The sequence below is a fragment of the Nerophis ophidion genome, linkage group LG14 (assembly GCF_033978795.1).
Source record: "Nerophis ophidion isolate RoL-2023_Sa linkage group LG14, RoL_Noph_v1.0, whole genome shotgun sequence".
Taxonomy (NCBI): Eukaryota; Metazoa; Chordata; class Actinopteri; order Syngnathiformes; family Syngnathidae; genus Nerophis; species Nerophis ophidion.
In genome coordinates this window covers 45,121,609-45,141,792 of record NC_084624.1, presented here as the reverse complement: position 1 = coordinate 45,141,792, position 20,184 = coordinate 45,121,609, and the positions used below count along the sequence as shown (strand labels likewise).

General features: G+C 39.7%; 1 protein-coding gene across 2 annotated transcripts in view; it reads right to left on the bottom strand.

Moving 5' to 3' along the window:
* LOC133568741 (tropomyosin alpha-1 chain-like) overlaps window positions 1-6,797 on the bottom strand; it is a 35,337-nt gene extending 28,540 nt beyond the window's left edge. For both annotated transcript variants that reach the window (XM_061920851.1, XM_061920850.1), the window contains exon 1: window positions 6,459-6,797. In XM_061920851.1, coding sequence (XP_061776835.1) covers window positions 6,459-6,782 — 324 coding nt within the window. In that variant the 5' untranslated portion in view covers window positions 6,783-6,797. The remainder of the gene's footprint in view (window positions 1-6,458) is intronic.
* Between the last annotated feature and the right edge of the window lie 13,387 nt (window positions 6,798-20,184).

The following is a 20,184-nucleotide window of genomic DNA, read 5'->3' as shown; positions in this document are numbered from 1 at the left end:
TGAAAGGGGATTGAGCAGTAATAGAGGCGGGATGTGAAGTATAACATCCCACATTCACATGTTGCTAAGGGATGTTTTCTACATTCTGTCATGTTGCTGTGTGAAAACAAACAATGTAGTACTATGGAGGGTTCTGTGTGAAAGGCACGGGGAGAAAAATGTAATGTCGACTCACTATTTTTTGTGTTTTCTGTGTTAAAAGAGGCTTCCAAAGGCAGAACATTGCCAGGTTGACTCAGTTGGTTCAATATTTGGTCTCAACGTTTATGCAAAACAGAACCCAAATGTTGCCTGTTTGAATAGGGCTTGAGCAGTAATAGTCGCAAAGTTATCCTACACTTTCCTCTATGGAGTATACATTCCTAATGACTGTGTGAAAGTACACAATGTCTTAATGTAATGGGTTCTGTGTGAAAAGCACTGGCAGAGAAACTCCATATCGAGTGGTAGTATTTTCCGTTTTCTCTGTGTTAAAAGAGGCTTCCAAAGGCGGAACATTGCCAGGTTCAATAGTTGGTGTTGAAGTTTACGCAAAACAAAACCAAAGTGTTTGCTGTGTGCAAAGGGCTTGAGCAGTAACAGACGCAAAGTTATCCTACACTTTCCTCTATGGAGTATACATTCTTAATGACTGTGTGAAAGTACACAATGTCTTAATGTAATAGGTTCTGTGTGAAAAGCACTGGCAGAGAAACGCCATATTGAGTAGTAGTATTTTCCGTTTTCTCTGTGTTAAAAGAGGCTTCCAAAGGCGGAACATTGCCAGGTTCAATAGTTGGTGTTGAAGTTTACGCAAAACAAAACCAAAGTGTTTGCTGTGTGCAAAGGGCTTGAGCAGTAACAGACGCAAAGTTATCCTACACTTTCCTCTATGGAGTATACATTCTTAATGACTGTGTGAAAGTACACAATGTCTTAATGTAATGGGTTCTGTGTGAAAAGCACTGGCGGAGAAATGCCATATCGAGTGGTAGTATTTTTCCGTTTTCTCTGTGTTAAAAGAGGCTTCCAAAGGCGGAACGTTGCCAGGTTCAATAGTTGGTGTTGAAGTTTACGCAAAACAAAACCAAAGTGTTTGCTGTGTGCAAAGGGCTTGAGCAGTAACAGACGCAAAGTTATCCTACACTTTCCTCTATGGAGTATACATTCCTAATGACTGTGTGAAAGTACACAATGTCTTAATGTAATGGGTTCTGTGTGAAACGCACTGGTGGAGAAACGCCATATCGAGTGGTAGTATTTTCCGTTTTCTCTGTGTTAAAAGAGGCTTCCAAAGGCGGAACATTGCCAGGTTCAATAGTTGGTGTTGAAGTTTACGCAAAACAAAACCAAAGTGTTTGCTGTGTGCAAAGGGCTTGAGCAGTAATAGTCGCAAAGTTATCCTACACTTTCCTCTATGGAGTATACATTCTTAATGATTGTGTGAAAGTACACAATGTCTTAATGTAATTGGTTCTGTGTGAAAAGCACTGGCAGAGAAACGCCATATTGAGTAGTAGTATTTTCCGTTTTCTCTGTGTTAAAAGAGGCTTCCAAAGGCGGAACATTGTCAGGTGGACTTTGTTAGTTCAACAGTTGGTGTCAACGTTTACACAAAACAGAACCAAAAAGTTGCCTGTGTGCATAGGGCTTGAGCAGTAATAGTCGCAAAGTTATCCTACACTTTCCTCTATGGAGTATACATTCTTAATGACTGTGTGAAAGTACACAATGTCTTAATGTAATGGGTTCTGTGTGAAAAGCACTGGCGGAGAAATGCCATATCGAGTGGTAGTATTTTCCGTTTTCTCTGTGTTAAAAGAGGCTTCCAAAGGCGGAACATTACCAGGTTCAATAGTTGGTGTTAAAGTTTACGCAAAACAAAACCAAAGTGTTTGCTGTGTGCAAAGGGCTTGAGCAGTAACAGACGCAAAGTTATCCTACACTTTCCCCTATGGAGTTTGTTGTTAAGGAAAGTTTTGTACATTCTGTACTTCTGTGTGAAAGTACTCAATGGAATGGGTTCTGTGTGAAAAGCACTGGCGGAGAAACGCCGTATCAAGCGGTTGTATTTTCCGTTTTCTCTGCGTACAAAGAGGCTTCCTGCCGAGTCGTATATTTATCCGCGGCGCAGACGCACGCGATGACGGCTGTAGGATAGCATCGCTGCTTGTCAGGGTTCTGTATAAAAGGCACGGCTAACGTTACAGCTCTGCTGTGTGAAAGAGGCCACGGCGTATCGGTGTCCCGCGACCATCTTTGGAGAGCGGAATGCGGTTTCTATAAAATTTGCTTACAGCGAGGCGCCGCTGCCAGCAAGGCAGATCACGGGGCGGGGCCAACATTCAATATCAGGCGTTGGCAGGTCGGATCGGAGAAGGAACGCGGCAAAACTGCAGCTGTGCTTCTTGAGGTTCATATTTTGGGTGTCTTCCGTCAGCCCGGCTCGAGCGCCAAGAATAGCAGAGAAAGCATCCCTTCACAAACCCGCTGAAGTGCTCCACTCCATCATCTTGGATTTCATGCTGACCTGTTTGAAAAGGGGCGCGGGGGGGAAAATGTGGGGTCCCTTATGGGGAGGAGGGGAGGCTTTCAAGGGGGGTATCCTGGCTTTGTTTGGACACTTCTGTCATTCCGGGCGCTCTGCCGTGATGACAGCGTCTACTCCTGTGCAATAATTGTCTTTTTTTAGCAGGCTCAAGTCTACTCAGACGTCTCAGGCCTCCACTTTGCTCTTATCAAGTGGCACTCCAGGACCAGGGGCCAGTTAGCCCAGGAGATATCGAGCCCGATGACCCCCAGAGCACCAAAAGTCGAGTGGAGTCGGAACTTCTAGTCTAGATCAGGGCTATTTGAAGTAAAACGAGCTAAGGACCACGGGGGCCGGACTTATCTCTTCACTACACTGTAAAAAAAATAAAATAAAATAATATATTTTACTGTTAAAATACAACAAAATAAGTAACGCAAGATTTTTACTGTAAAAATTGTTTTTTTCCATTTATAGAAGAGGTGTCAAACTCAAACGGGGCTGGACTGGTAAAATCACGGCACGATAACTTAGAAATAAAGACAACGTCAGGTTGTTTTCTTTGTTTAAAAATAGAACAAGCACATTCTGAAGATGTACAAATTATATACATATATACATACACTTACATGTTACGGTTAATAGTGTTGTACCTTTATTTGTCGTTATTTATACTTTCTGAATAAATTATCTGACAATGTTGATCAGTCAACTCATCGGTGTTAATTTTCAACCGATCAAGATGAAAAAAAAATATCACAATCAAATCGCAAAAAACAAAAAAAACGACTGGTTCAGTCGCCAGATTTTTACTATAAAAATGTTTTTTCTATTTATAGCAGAGGTGTCAAACTCAAAGGGGCCAGACAGGTAAAATCACGGCACGATAACTTAGAAATAAAGACAACGTCAGGTTGTTTTCTTTGTTCAAAAATAGAACAAGCGCATTCTGAAAATGTACAAATTATATATATATATATATATATATATATATATATATATATATATATATATATATGTATATATATATATATATATATATACATATATATATACACTTACATGTTGCGATTAATAGTGTTCTACCTTTATTTGTCGTTATTTATACTTTCTGAATAAATTCAGTGACAATGTTGATCAGTCAACTCATTGGTGTTAATTTTCCACCGATCAAGATAAAAAAAATAATGTCAAAATCAAATCGCAAAAAACAAAAAAACGAACGGTTTAGTCGCCAGATTTTTACAAAAAATATTTTTTTCTCCCATTTACAGCAGAAGTGTCAAACTCCTCTAGTGGGCCCGACTGGTAAAATTACGGCAAGATAACTTAAAAATAAAGACAAATTCTGGTTGCTTTCTTTGTTTAAAAATAAAACAAGCATATTCGGAAAATGTACAAATTATATTTTTTGTGTATTTTTTTTTTTTTTTTTACACCTACATGTTGCGGTTAATAGTGTTCTACCTTTATTTGTCGTTATTTATACTTTCTGAATAAATTATCTGACAATGTTCATCAGTCAACTCATTGGTGTTAATTTTTAATCGATCAAGATGAATAAAATAATATCAAAATCAAATCGCAAAAAAAATAAATAAAATGACCATTTCAATCGGCAGATTTTTACTATAAAAATGTTTTTTTCTATTTACAACAGAGGTGTCAAACTATCGAGTGGGCCGGACTAGTAAAACCACGGCACGATAACTTAAAAATAAAGACAACTTCCGGTTGTTTTCTTAGTTTAAAAATAGAACAAGCATATTCTGAAAATGTACAAATTATATATATATATATATATATATATATATATATATATATATATATATATATATATATATATATATATATATATATATATATATGATCAAACTACATAAATAACATATAAATGCGATTTGATTTTGATATTATTTTTTTATCTTGATAGATCAAAAAATAACACCAATGAGTTGACTGATGAACATTTTCACATGATTTATTCAGAAAGTATAAATAACAACAAATTAAGTGTAAATATATCTACATATATATATATATATATATATATATATATATATATATATATGTATATATGTAGATATATTTACACTTATTTTGTTGTTATTTATAAATATATATATAAATATATTTATTCAGAAAGTATAAATAACAACAAATTAAGTGTAAATATATCTACATATACATATATATATATATATATATATATATATACAGTATGTATAAGTAGATATATTTACACTTAATTGTTATTTACACTTTCTGAATAAATATATATATATATATATATATATATATATACATATATATATATATATATATATATGTATATATGTATATATGTAGATATATTTACACTTAATTTGTTGTTATTTACACTTTCTGAATAAATATATATATATATATATATATATATACATATGGAATGGAATGGAAATATATATATATATATATATATATATATATGTATATATGTATATATGTAGATATATTTACACTTAATTTGTCGTTATTTATACTTTCTGAATAAATGATGTGACAATGTTCATCAGTCAACTCATTGGTGTTAATTTTCGATCTATCAAGATAAAAAAATAATATCAAAATCAAATCGCATTTATATGTTATTTATGTAGTTTGATCATTTGACTGGTGCAGTAAAATCATGTCGTTTATTTTTTTTTCCATATGTAGCATCATCTACAAAGATACAAAAAATTTCTCTGGCGACATCTGGTGGACAAATTTAGAACAGCTGTTTATTTCATTCAAAAATTTCCCCTCATTTTTATACTTGGCGAATTCATCCCGCGGGTCGTACGTTTGACACCCCTGATTTACAGTAATGCACTGTAGAGTGAAGTGCGTTATATTTATATAGCGCTTTTCTCTTCTTACATAGTGAAACCCAATATCTAAGTTGGATTTAAAGCAGTGTGGGTGGCACTGGGAGCGGGTGGGTCAAGTGTCTTGCCCAAGGACACAACGGGAGTGACTAGGGACAGCGGGAGCAGGGATCGAACCCGGAACCCTCAAGTCGCAGGCACGGCCACTCTCCTGACCGAGCAAAATAAATAAAATATTCTCTAAATGTTCTCTGGTTACACAAAAAGACGAATGACTTATGGACTTGATAGTGTGCTTCTTTACCCGATTCCGTTCAAACTCGAACCGGGTAGACTTTCTAAATTTGCTTGCCACGCCCTCAAGTTAAAGCGCAGTGTTTCTTATCCACTTTTTCCAGATTTACGGTGTTCAAAACGTGGTATATTTGTCCGAAAACTAACGAAGGGGTGCTTCTTTTGACACATTTTCACCCTTTTTGTGAGTAAAATAAAAAAATGTTTAATTTTTTTCACAGAAAAAAATGACAGATACTTAAAGTCATTTAATGTAAAATGAAAAATATGTGTCATAATTCAAACATTTTTTTTTTTTTTTTTTGCCAGCATCCTCTAGGTAAGAAACCTCTCTTACACAACGTTAATTTTATTTCCAGAATATTAAATAACCTCCTAAGGCCCAATCTGTTTGTTTAAATGTTTTTTTTTTCTTCTTTGCTATTTGGGCTTATTGGACCCTAATTAGAATGACAAATAATAATAATCTTTTTATATGCTGTACTTAGTCCGTAAGTACACACACGTGTACTTCATGTTTAGTGACATGCCAATTCTTATTTTTACACTTTTTTTTTTTCCAAAATTCCATTGTATGTTATACTCTTCTGACACCACCAGATGGCAGTATAAGTGTCCACATACGTGGCCATAAGACCCCAATTCAGAAGTGTACACAATTTTGGAAATAAAAGCTAAAAGGTGCTGTCCACGCACGTGGCCAGTAAAAAAATGGGTTTTGGGGCTGGATGTGGTCCCCGAGCCACACTTTATTTTACAACATTCATTCTGCCGCAAATACACTTTTTTTTTTCCATAACTCCCACCTGTTTGCATTTATCCTCCGCCGCCTTCTTGTCGGCCTCGGCCTGCTCCGCCCTGTCGAGGGCGTTCTCCTTGTCCAGCTTGAGCATCTGCATCTTCTTCTTGATGGCCTCCATGGTGTCTGTCTGAGAGGTTGACGCGTCGACGAGGGGAGAAACAAAAAGCGGCTCGCGGATGTGGCAGACGGAGAACGGCGAGGAGCTCGAGAGGAGGAGGAGAGACCTGAGGAGGAGGAGGATGCGAACTGAAGGTTCTGCCCGCGCCGCGTGTGATTTAAATTGGAGCTTTGGAAGACATACCTTGTTCTCCAGTGACGACCCCAGCATTTGACCCTCCCCCTCGTCCGCCTAGCCCCCACCCCTCGGTATAAACCTTACCTCTCAAATGCTTCTGGACCACGTTTTGGCAGGATGCAGCACATCTCCTTATTTGGTCCAGCGCTTTTGCAAGGACCGTGCTCATTTATTGGACCCCCACCTCTTTTCTTTTTTTTTGTTTTTTTTTTGTTTGCATATCTCAGTGAGCGTGTTCCGGCGTAGGAATGTTGATTCAACACCAGAGTTGCTTCCAAAAACAGACGGAAAAATGATCCCGGCCGACGGGGGGGGAAAAAGTTGCATTTGAGACATCAGAGATGAACCGCCTGGAAGATAATTGCTGCTTTGACTTTATTTAGCCGTGCTTCCTGTAATTGTACGAAAGGGAACGCTAACCGTGCATGAGTTCATTTTTTTTTAAAAAGTAGGATATCAGTGAAGAACATACACAATCATCATTTTGTTTGGACTGTCCCTGACTACATGGCAACAGCTTTTTCTAAGGGAGGAGGGGTCGTAAACAGCCATCGCCTTTAGTTACAAAACAGTTCAAAGAATAAGTGCCTAATGCCTGGAAAATTCAAACGTTTGTTGAAGTCCGGGGTGTTGGTGGAGGGAACAGTGATAAAGCCATCTAAAATAATTTAGATGGCTATTAAACTAGACAAGAAGCAAGGAATTAAACAGAGACAGAATTCAATTCAGCTCAATTGAGGAGAAACACGTGGACATTGTACTCTTGTACGCCTCCTCTTTTATTTGGACTTTCCCTGATTACATGGCAACAGCTTTTTCAAAGGGAGAGGGGGTCGTAAACAGCCATTGCCTTTGGTCACAAAACAGTTAAAAGAAAAGGTTGGTTCAAAGAAAAGGTCGTAAAAACAGTTGAAAGACTAGGTGCCAAGTGGCTGGAAAATTCAAAAGTATGTTGAAGTTCGGGGTGTTGGTGGAGGGAACAGTGATAAAGTCATCTGAAATAATTTAGATGGCTATTCAACTAGACAAGAAGCAAGGAATTAAACAGAGACAGAATTCAATTTAGCTCAATTGAGGAGAAACGTGTAGACACTGGGGTAAAGTGTCGTCCCACGCTCTGACGAAAGATTGTATGCCTCCTCCTTTATTTGGATTTTCCCTGATTACATGGCAACAGCTTTTTCAAAGGGAGAGGGGGTCGTAAACAGCCATTGCCTTTGGTCACAAAACAGTTAAAAGAAAAGGTTGGTTCAAAGAAAAGGTCGTAAAAACAGTTGGAAAACTAGGTGCCGAGTGGCTGGAAAATTTAAAAGTATGTTGAAGTTCGGGGTGTTGGTGGAGGGAACGGTGATAAAGTCATCTAAAATAATTTGTGTTAAAAAGGGGGGCGGATAAATGTCAGGTTCCAACACCGATGACGTCTATTAAACTAGACAAGAAGCCAGGAATAAAACAGAGACAGAATTAAATTTAGCTCAATTGAGGAGAAACACGTAGATACTGTGTCATCCACACTCTGACGAAAGATTGTACGCCTCCTCTTTTATTTGGACTTTCCCTGATTACATGGCAATAGCTGTTTCTAAGGGAAGGGGGGTCGTAAACAGCCATCGCCTTTGGTTACGAAACACTTCCAAGAAAAGGTCGATTCAAAGAAAATAATGTAAAAAAAATGTTCAAAGAAGATGTGCCTGGAGCTTGGGCAGGTCCTGCTTTCTCTCCGCTCTGTAGATCTTGGGTCAAAATAAAATCTTCCTGTTGATTACAACATAAGTAAGAATTTCATCATCATTTCTTTGTATTCCCTTCATGAAAATGCGTATATACAGTTGACACAGTCATTGTTTTTTTGTTTCTTATACATTTTCATGATCAGAAAGGAGCAGGTGGAATATTTATTGTCAGAATAATTGCATCTAAGTTATCACAAAACTTTGTGTTACATTGAGTTCAGCTCGGCCTGCGAGAGGACGAAAGCCCGTCTTTGATCCTACCAAGCAAAAGGCTTGTAAAACTCCACTGAGTAGGATGGGGAGCGACATGAGGGTGTCGGTTTCTTTCTTCTATTGTAATCCACAGGAATATTTTATCTTGACCCAAGATCTACAAAGCGGAGGGAAAGCAGGATCTGCCCAAAATCCAGGTACCTCTTCTTTGAACTGTTGTGAAACCTTTTCTTTGAACCGACCTTTTCTTTGAAGTTTTCTGTAACCAAAAGCGATGGCTGTTTATGACCAACAGCCCCTTAGAAACAGTTGTTGCCATGTAAGCAGGGAAAGTCCAAATAAAAGAGGAGGCGTACAAGAGTACAGTGTCCACATGTTTCTCCTCAATTGAGCTAAATTGAATTCTGTCTCCTCTTTAATTCCTTGCTTCTTGTCTCGTTTAATAGGAGTCATCAGTGTTTGAACCTGACATTTATCCGCCCCCCTTTTTAACACCAATTATTTTAAATGTCTTTATCACTGTTCCCTCCACCAACACCCCGAACTTCAACATACTTTTGAATTTTCCAGGCACTAGGAACCTATTCTTTGAACTGTTTTACGACCTTTTCTTTGAACCGACCTTTTCTTTTAACTGTTTTGTGACCAAAGGCAATGGCTGTTTACGACCCCCCCTCCCTTAGAAACAGCTGTTGCCATGTAATCAGTGAAAGTCCAAATAAAAGAGGCGTACAAGAGTACAGTGTCCATGCGTTTCTCCTCAATTGAGCTAAATTGAATTCTGTCTCCTGTTTAATTCCTTGCTTCTTGTCTAGTTTAATAGACTTCATCAGTGTTGGAACCTGACATTTATCCGCCCCCCTTTTTAACACCAACTATTTTAGATGACTTTATCACTGTTCCCTCCACCAACACCCTGAACTTCAACATGCTTTTGAATTTTCCAGGCCCCAGGCACCTCTTCTTTGAACTGTTTTACGACCTTTTCTTTGAAGCGACCTTTTCTTTTAACTGTTTTGTGACCAAAGGCAATGGCTGTTTACGACCCCCCCTCCCTTAGAAACAGCTGTTGCCATGTAATCAGGGAAAGTCCAAATAAAAGAGGCGTACAAGAGTACAATGTCCACGCGTTTCTCCTCAATTGAGCTAAATTGAATTATGTCCCCTGTTTAATTCCTTGCTTCTTGTCTTGTTTAACAGACGTCATCAGTGTTTGATCCTAACATTTATCTTCCCCCCTTTTTAACACCAATTATTTTAGATGACTTTATCACTGTTCCCTCCCCCAACACCCCGAACTTCAACATACTTTTGAATTTTCCAGGCCCCAGGCACCACTTCTTTGAAATGTTTTAGGGACGGTGGTTTTAGGAACTGTTTAAGGGACGGCGTGGTGCAGTGGGAGACGGGCTGTGCGCAACCCGAGGGTCCCTGGTTCAATCCCCACCTAGTACCAACCTCGTCACGTCCGTTGTGTCCTGAGCAAGACGCTTCACCCTTGCTCCTAATGGGTGCTGGTTAGCGCCTTGCATGGCAGCTCCCTCCATCAGTGTGTGAATGTGTGTGTGAATGGGTAAATGTGGAAGTAGTGAGTACCTTGAAGTTAGAAAAGCCCTATAGAAGTACAACCCATTTATTTTACGACCTTTTCTTTCAACCAACCTTTTCTTTTAACTGTTTTGTGACCAAAGGCAATGGCTGTTTACAACCCCCCCTCCCTTAGAAACAGCTGTTGCCATGTAATCAGGGAAAGTCCAAATAAAAGAGGAGGCGTTACCAGAGTACAGTGTCCACATGTTTCTCCTCAATTGAGCTGAATTGAATTATGTCCCCTGTTTAATTCCTTGCTTCTTGTCTTGTTTAATAGACTTCATCAGTTTTTGAACCTGACATTTATCCGCCCCCCTTTTTAACACCAATTCTTTTAAATGTCTTTATCACTGTTCCCTCCACCAGCACCCCGAACTTCAACATACTTTTGAATTTTCCAGGCCCCAGGCACCTCTTCTTTGAACTGTTTTAGGGACGGCGGTTTTAGGAACTGTTTAAGGGACGGCGTGGCGCAGTGTGAGAGTGGCCGTGCGCAACACGAGGGTCCCTGGTTCAATCCCCACCTAGTACCAACCTCGTCACGTCCGTTGTGTCCTGAGCAAGACGCTTCACCCTTGCTCCTAATGGGTGCTGGTTAGCGCCTTGCATGGCAGCTCCCTCCATCAGTGTGTGAATGTGTGTGTGAATGGGTAAATGTGGAAGTAGTGAGTACCTTGAAGGTAGAAAAGCCCTATAGAAGTACAACCCATTTATTTTACGACCTTTTCTGTGAACCAACCTTTCTTTTAACTGTTTTGTGACCAAAGGCAACGGCTGTTTATGACCCACAGACCCTTACAAACATCTGTTGCCATGTAATCAGGGAAAGTCCAAATAAAAGAGTACAGTGTCCACACGTTTCTCCTCAATTGAGCTAAATTGAATTCTGTCTCCTGTTTAATTCCTTGCTTCTCGTCTTGTTTAACAGACGTCATCAGTGTTTGATCCTAACATTTATCTTCCCCCCTTTTTTACACAAATTATTTTAGATAACCCCCCAACTCCAACATACTTTTTCATTTTCCGTCAAGCATTTTCCCAATGACACATCCAATCAAAATCAAAAAATCAGTTTGATATAATTCCAATTGTCTTTTTTTTGTAGCTCTTTTTTAAATTCAACGATAATTCTTGCAACTTTTAGAGAATTCCATGCTTTCACGCCATTCGTTTTTCGGATGTTTAAAAGTCATACGGCCTTCCGTGGTTCTCGTCCGCAGACGTGAACACGAATAACTTTTGCGAGTCCTTCGGGAGAACTTTATTTCTAGCGTTGAACATCGCTAATAGAGTATGCAAGTTTTAAAATGTCTTTTTAGTTTGAATAATCCTGCCCTAATGAAGAGTGCACTTGTGTGGTCTCTACTTTAAAAATACTACAAATGACTGTGATGTGTACTGTAATGACCAATCCTTATGAGCGGCCAGCATGTGCGTGCGTGTAATATCAGCGCTGATGTGTGTGCGTGGCGCAGGGCTCCAGCTGCCCGCTCTAAAAATAAAGACGACAAGAAAAGTGGCCAGTGACCATATAAGCAACATCTGAATATAAACCTGCGTTTATGTTACATGAAGACATCTTCCTTTCCTATGCAGCTCTTCAGCTTTTTTTTTTTTTTTTTCGCGTGGGCGAGGTCCCCTGCAAGAAGTTTACACGGGAAGTGACCTGAAGTAGCAAGTTAAGCATTGGTTAACTTCTTTTTACACTCAAAAAAAATGTTTAAAAAGGTCGCAAGCGGCTGCATTCTTTTTTTTTTTTTTTTTTTTTTACTTTTGGTTGAACCAGGGGGGTGGGGGGGGGAATCCCATTGAGATTAAAAACCTGGCAAAGAGGCAGCAAAGTTGCACATTTAAATGACGGGATGGATATCTAGTAAAACAGTAAAAAGTCAGTGTTCAAAAATGAGGGATATTTTATTTGAACTAAGCAAAATTATCTGCCAATAGAACAAGAACAGTTGTGTCAGGCTTTCCCCTGACAGTTTGTCTATGTTTTAGTTTTTTCCTCTGCATTTGTCTGTTTCCTCCGTGTTTAGTATTTCCTGTCCTTAGTTCCTGTCTGATGCTCTTATTTTGTCAGCTTCCCTGAGTGCTGTGTTCCTCCTCAGCTGCGGCTGATTGGCACCTGACCGCACCCGTTGCCAATCAGCCCACACCTATTTGTACCTGCTTTGTCTTGTGTCAGTTGCTGGATCATTGTATTGTCTTGTCGATGTCACGTCTAGTCGCTCTTCTGATGTGTTATCGCTCCTGTCGTGTCGTAGTAAAGTGAAGTGAAGTGAATTATATTTATATAGCGCTTTTCTCAAGTGACTCAAAGCGCTTTACATAGTGACACCCAATATCCAAGTTACATTTAAACCAGTGTGGGTGGCACTGGGAGCAGGTGGGTAAAGTGTCTTGCCCAAGGAGACAACGGCAGTGACTCGGATGGCACAAGCAGGAATCGAACCTGCAACCCTCAAGTTGCTGGCACGGCCACTCTACCAACCGAGCTACGCCACCCCAAAACTTTTTGTCCCTCATGTCGCCCAACACATCACGGTAATACACAACAATTAACTATACACATAGTTACACACTCAATTATCCATCCATCCATTTCCTACCGCTTATTCCCCCTGGGGTCGCTGGTGCCCATTTACTTTGTCTTTGCAGCGAAGCGGTAAGCTATATACAGTTGATGTTTGTAGCTTACTGTTTTTTGTTCCCTGCTTCCGTTTTATTTTTCATTATACAAGTACGACTTCTGTTTGCCTGTTTGCTACACGCTAGCTTCCACGCTAAGCTCCTGTTCGTTATTTTCCAGCTCCCAGGCTAGCTCCTTTTGTTTGATTATCCGCCTCGTGCGCGCTTTGTGTTTGTACCCTTTTGGTTTTGTTTTTGTCTTAGTGTTTAATTAAATCATGTTTTCTCATTCCATGCCTGCCTCCATCTCTGCATCTTGGGCTTCGTCATCAAATAACTCTGACAAGTTGGCTTGTCAAGACTTTCCAAAACAAGTGAAATTAGCTAACTTTAATGAACCCAAAATAGCTTAAAATAAGTACATTTTCACAAATAAGTGTACTTTTTTTGGTAGAAAAAAAAAGAAACCTTTTTGCTCAATATGTTGAAAAATATTTTTGATTAACAGGTGCATGAGTCCAAATGAATCAGGTGCGTGACATGAGGACAGGTGAAAACTAAGGGGTTGTCATGGAAACAAGGCAGGGAGTGCAAAAAAAACAAACAGAACATAGCCAAACTAAACATGATCACCAAGACATGACGGATAGAAAGAGGGGGAAAAAGGAAGACGGAAGGGGAAATTGTGGGGACAAGAGGGGGATGAAGCAAACACAACAATAACAACAACAACAACAACAACAACAACAACAATCAATCAATCAATGTTTATTTATATAGCCCCAAATCACAAATGTCTCAAAGGACTGCACAAATCATTACAACTACAACATCCTCGGAAGAACCCACAAAAGGGCAAAGAAAACTCACACCCAGTGGGCAGGGAGAATTCACATTCAGTGGGACGCCAGTGACAATGCTGACTATGAGAAACCTTGGAGAGGACCTCAGATGTGGGCAACCCCACCCCCTCTAGGGGACCGAAAGCAATGGATGTCAAGCGGGTCTAACATGATACTGTGAAAGTTCAATCCATAGTGGCTCCAACACAGCCGGGAGAGTTCAATTCAAGCGGATCCAAGACAGCAGCGAGAGTCCCGTCCACAGGAAACCATTTCAAGCGGAGGCGGATCAGCAGCGTAGAGATGTCCCCAACCGATACACAGGCGAGCGGTCCATCCTGGGTCCCGACGAGCGGTCCATCCTGGGTCTCGACTCTGGACAGCCAGTACTTCATCCATGGTCATCGGACCGGACCCCCTCCACAAGGGAGGGGGGGACATAGGAGAAAGAAAAGAAGCGGCAGATCAACTGGTCTAAAAAGGATATGGTTCTCATAGTCATTATTGTCACCAATGTCCCACTGGGTGTGAGTTTTCCTTGCCCTTATGTGGGCCTACCGAGGATGTCGTAGTGGTTTGTGCAGCCCTTTGAGACACTAGTGATTTAGGGCTATATAAGTAAACATTGATTGATTGATTGATGTAGTAATGAGGGTAAAAAAGATATCAAATAAGCAGGTAGCGAAATAAACAATGATACAGAAATGACATAGCGCATTTGTAGAGAGGCGGAGCCAGCGAATGAGCAGCAAGGCAGGGCACGCTGGAGCCCTGCCCAAGATGGCGGCAAGGAGGCGGAGAATGCGGTTGAACGGAGAGGCGGGGCGTGTCGGGAGCGACGGTGCGTGGCTCGCACACCGGGAAACGATTAACATTTCTCCTTACGCTGCATAAAAGGGGAGAAGGAGGAGAGATCGGGGCAGAAGGAGTTGGAGAGTCCACGGCACATGCAGCGCAAGAGCGACAGAGAGAAGACGGCGATGACTGAAGCGACCGAAGAGCGAACAGGAGAAGAGGAGCTGAAAAGCAACCCGGCAAGAGACAGATTTATTTGAAAAAATAAAAAGAGTCAAACCTCTTTAAAGCAATGTCCTTCCTGAGTGGTCCATGGAACCCGAGTGACAGGGAAAGTCGTTCACAGCATTATTACACTAAAAATGGATCAATAAAAATACCAATAGAAATATCACTATTGATAATGAACAATACCAATAATTGACCTCTATTATCAACAATACAGTTGTTCAAATGCAACAATACATATACGTCATGATAACCAGAGAAACAAAAGAAAGCAGAAAAATGGAGGGGAAGAAAGACCTATGTAAGCGTCAATATATACCTTGATGTTGCAGAAAAAAGACCATATATTTTTTTAACCGATTTCCGAACTCTAAATGGGTGAATTTTGGCGAATTAAACGCCTTTCTATTATTTGCTCTCTGAGCGATAGGTAGTCAATCGGCCATTTTTCCCTACACATCAGACGCATCGAGTCAAATCAGCTCTGTTACTTTCCGTTTTTCGACTCATTTCCGATATCTTGGAGACATGGTGCCTTGTCGATGTGTTGTCGGAGGGTGTAACAACACCATCAGGGACGGATTCAAGTTGATTTACGTAGAATGTGCATCGATTAGCACGGCATGCTAATCGATGCTAACATGCTATTTAGGCTAGCTGTGTGTACATATTGCAGCATTATGCCTCATTTGTAGCTATATTTACATCTAGCTTTTCCCTCCATCCACATTTAATGCCAAACAAACACTTAGCAATCGACGGATTTAAGTTGCTCCAGTGTCAAGAGATGCAAAAGTCCCCCGTTTGGTTTTTACCGGCGATGCTACGACGGAGATGGCACAGAGATGACAAGAATGTCTGGATATCCTGCGACACTCAAACCGGATGCATTTCCAACAATAAAGTCAACGAAATCACAAACGTGAGTGTTGTTGATGTTACTGACTTATGTGCTAATCAGACATATTCGGTCGCGGCATGACTGCCAGCTAATCGATGCTAACATGCTATTTACGCTACCTGTATGTACATTTGAAACTATATTTACATCCAGCGTTTCCTTCCACCCACATTTAATGCCAAACAAACACTTAGCAATCGACGGATTTAAGTTGCTCCAGTGTCAACAGATGCAAAAGTCCCCTGTTTGGTTTTTAACGGCGATGCTACGACAGACATGGCACAGAGATGACAAGAATGTCTGGATATCCTGCGACACTCAAAGCAGATGCATTTCCAACGATAAAGTCAAAGAAATCACAAAGGTGAGTGTTGTTGTTGTTATTGTTATTGACTTATGTGCTAATCAGACATATTTGGTCGCGGCATGACTGCCAGCTAATCGATGCTATCATGGTATGTAGGCTACCTGTATATACATTTGAAACTATATTTACATCCAGCGTTTCCTTCCACCCACACTTAATGCCAAACAAACACTTACCTATCGACGGATTTAAGTTGCTCCATTGTCAAGAGATACAAAAGTCCCCCATTTGGTTTTTAACGGCGATGCTACGACAGAGATGGCACGGAGATGACAAGAATGTCTGGATATCCTGCGACACTCAAAGCACATCCATTCCTAACGATAAAGTCAAAGAAATCACAAAGGTGAGTGTTGTTGTTGTTGTTATTGACTTATGTGCTACTCAGACATTTTTGGTCGCGGCATGAATGCCAGCTAATCGATGCTAACATGCTATTCAGGCTACCTGTATGTACATTTGAAACTAGATTTACATCCAGCGTTTCTTTCCACCCACATTTAATGCCAAACAAACACCTACCAATCTACGTATTTAAATTGCTCCAGTGTCAAAAGATGCAAAAGTCCCCCGTTTGGTTTTTACCGGCGATGCTACGACAGAGATAGCACAGATATGACAAGAATGTCTGGATATCCTGCGACCCTCAGAGCAGATGCATTTCCAACAATAAAGTCGAAGAAATCACAAAGGTGAGTGTTGTTGTTGTTATTGACTTATGTGCTACTCAGACATATTTGGTCGCGGCATGACTGCCAGCTAATCGATGCTAACATGCTATTTAGGCTACCTGTATGTACATTTGAAACTATATTTACATCCAGCGTTTCTTTCCACCCACATTTAATGCCAAACAAACACTTACCAATCAACGGATTTATGTTGATCCAGTGTCATTGCGAAAGTCCTGATCGGTTGGTCTGCACATTTTACCCGCGATGCTAACGCAGACATGCATGGCCGAGTAGCGTCAATAGCTATTCGCTCAATAGCTTCAGTTTCTTCTTCAATTTTGTTTTCGCTATCTGCCTCCATACTCCAACCATCTGTTTCAATACATGCGTGATCTGTTGAATTGATTAAACCGCTGAAATCCGAGTTTGAATCCGAGCTAATGTCGCTATATCTTGCTGTGCTATTCGCCATTGTTTGTATTGGAATCGCTTTGTGACGTCACAAGGAAATGGACAGTGGTTTAAGCAAATAGCGAAAATCAAGCACTTTAAAACTTTTTTTAGGGATATTCCGGGACGGGTAAAATTAAAAAAAAAAAATTCGAAAAATAAAATAAGCCACTGGGAACTGATTTTTATTGGTTTTAATCCTTCTGAAATTGTGATAATGTTCCCCTTTAACCTTGTAGATTGTTATAGTGACAATAGTTTACTTTTCCTTTGTACTGTCATTTCCTCTCTCTCTATCTCTCTCTCTCTCTCTTTCTTTCTCTCTCTTCCTCAGTGTGGCAGGCAGCTGACTAGGAAGTTGGGCACACCAGGCGTTGATTAGCTGCACCTTATTTAATCTGACTACTTTCAGCTGGTCGTTGTCCGGTTCTCTTCAAGTGATCCCACTCCCGAGAGCAGGGGTTTCAAACTCATTTTAGATGGGCAGGGGCACATGGAGGAAAATCTGCTCCCAAGTGGGCCTGGACTGGTAATATCACGGCACGATAACTTCAAAATAAAGACAACTTCAGATTGTCTTCTTTGTTTACAAATAGAACAAGGACATTGTATGTAAGTATGGACGGGACCCTCGCTACTATATTGGATCCACTATGGACTGGATTCTCATTGTTATGTTAGATCCATTATGGATTGGACTTTCACTGATATGTTAGATGTACTATGGACTGGACTCTCACAATATTATGTTAGATCCACTATGGACTGGACTCTCACTATTATGTTAGATCCACTATGGACTGGACTCTAACACTATTATGTTAGATCCACTATGGACTGGACTCTCTCACTATTATGTTAGATCCACTATGGACTGGACTCTTACACTATTATGTTAGATCCACTATGGACTGGACTCTCCCAATATTATGTTAGATCCACTATGGACTGGACTCTTACACTATTATGTTAGATCCACTATGGACTGGACTCTCCCAATATTATGTTAGATCCACTATGGACTGGACTCTCACTATTATGTTAGATCCACTATGGACTGGACTCTTGCTATTATGTTGGATCCACTAGGGACTGGACTCTCACTATTATGTTAGATCCACTATGGACTGGACTCTCATTATTATAATAGATCCACTATGGACTGGACTCTTACTATTATGTTAGATCCACTATGGACTGGACTCTCACTATTATGATGGATCCACTATGGACTGGACTCTCACAATATTATGTTAGATCCACTATGGACTGGACTCTCACTATTATGTTAGATCCACTATGGACTGGACTCTCACTATTATGTTAGATCCACTATGGACTGGATTCTCACTATTATGTTAGATCCACTATGGACTGGACTCTCACTATTATGTTAGATCCACTATGGACTGGACTCTCACGATTATGTTGATCCACTATGGACTGGACTCTCATTATTATAATAGATCCACTATGGACTGGACTCTCACACTATTATGTTAAATCCACTATGGACTGGACTCTCACTATTATGTTCGATCCACTATGGACTGGACTCTCACTATTATGGACTGGACTCTCACTATTATGTTAGATCCACTATGGACTGGACTCTCACTATTATGTTAGATCCACTATGGACTGGACTCTCACTATTATGTTAGATCCACTATGGACTGGACTCTCACTATTATGTTAGATCCACTATGGACTGGACTCTCACTATTATGTTAGATCCACTATGGACTGGACTCTCACTATTATATTTGATGCATTTTTGCACAAGATTTACACGCGCTTTTTAAATCCCTTCAATTCTTTGATTTTTTTCTTCATTTGTCATAAAACTAGAAGTTGATTTTCAATGCCTTTATAGTAAACAGAGTTTAACTTATTTTTACACTTGAACGGCACAAAACATGTTTAAAAATTAGATGCACGAGGTGATTTTGCAAGACTGCACCTTTGCTATTTCTCATGAAAATGGATAGATTGGTTTCAATGTCTTACTAATAAATTCTAGTTAACTTCTTTTTACACTTGTACAACACAAAACAATGGATGGCTAATATGCTAATTTGTTTTGTTTTTTTGAGTTACTGTTAAACTTCTTTTTACATTTAAAGTGTTTGAATTATCATGTCATCTTTTAATACTTTAACAACTAGAAATGCTAAAACCTGACTTAAAAACTTCAATAGAAGCTTTTCGGTGTCCTCTGCTTGAACCGGGCAATAAATTATTTCCATTGTTGTCTACGGGAAGTGGGAAATAGACTTTTCAAGTTGCACTGTAACTGACTTTCTGGCAAGTTAATACACAATTACTGAAATATGTGTGCTGCAAAAATATCCAGCGCTGTGGAAAAGGAGAATGAACCATTTGATCAAACCACATGACCCTGGAAATGTAAAACATTTCTCCCTTCGTCTCACTGCTGTGTGCAAAGACAAAGCCTATTAGCTTAATTCGATTAATAATCATTTAAAAGCTACCGGCTGAAGCTAAAATATGCCAGGAAAGAAATAATATGTGTTATATAGTACATCACATTGACTTCTGTGATAGGCTCCAGCTGACCTTAAAGGCAATATCAGGTCAAAAAGGGACGGATGGTTAATATATCACCACATATCATAGTTGTTTTCCAATACAATGGAAAACAATACAGAGTCACTAAAGTGGTTCACGATTATTTACAAACCCCGTTTCCATATGAGTTGGGAAATTGTGTTAGATGTAAATATAAACAGAATACAATGATTTGCAAATCCTTTTCAACCCATATTCAGTTGAATATGCTACAAAGACAACATATTTGATGTTCAAACTCATTAACTTGTTTTTTTTTGCAAATAATAATTAAGTAGTTGGGAAAAGGCATGTTCACCACTGTGTTTCATCACCTTTTCTTTTAACAACACTCAATAAACAATTCGGAACTGAGGAAACTAATTTTTAAAGCTTTGAAAGTGGATCTCTTTACCATTCTTGCTTGATGTACAGCTTCAGTC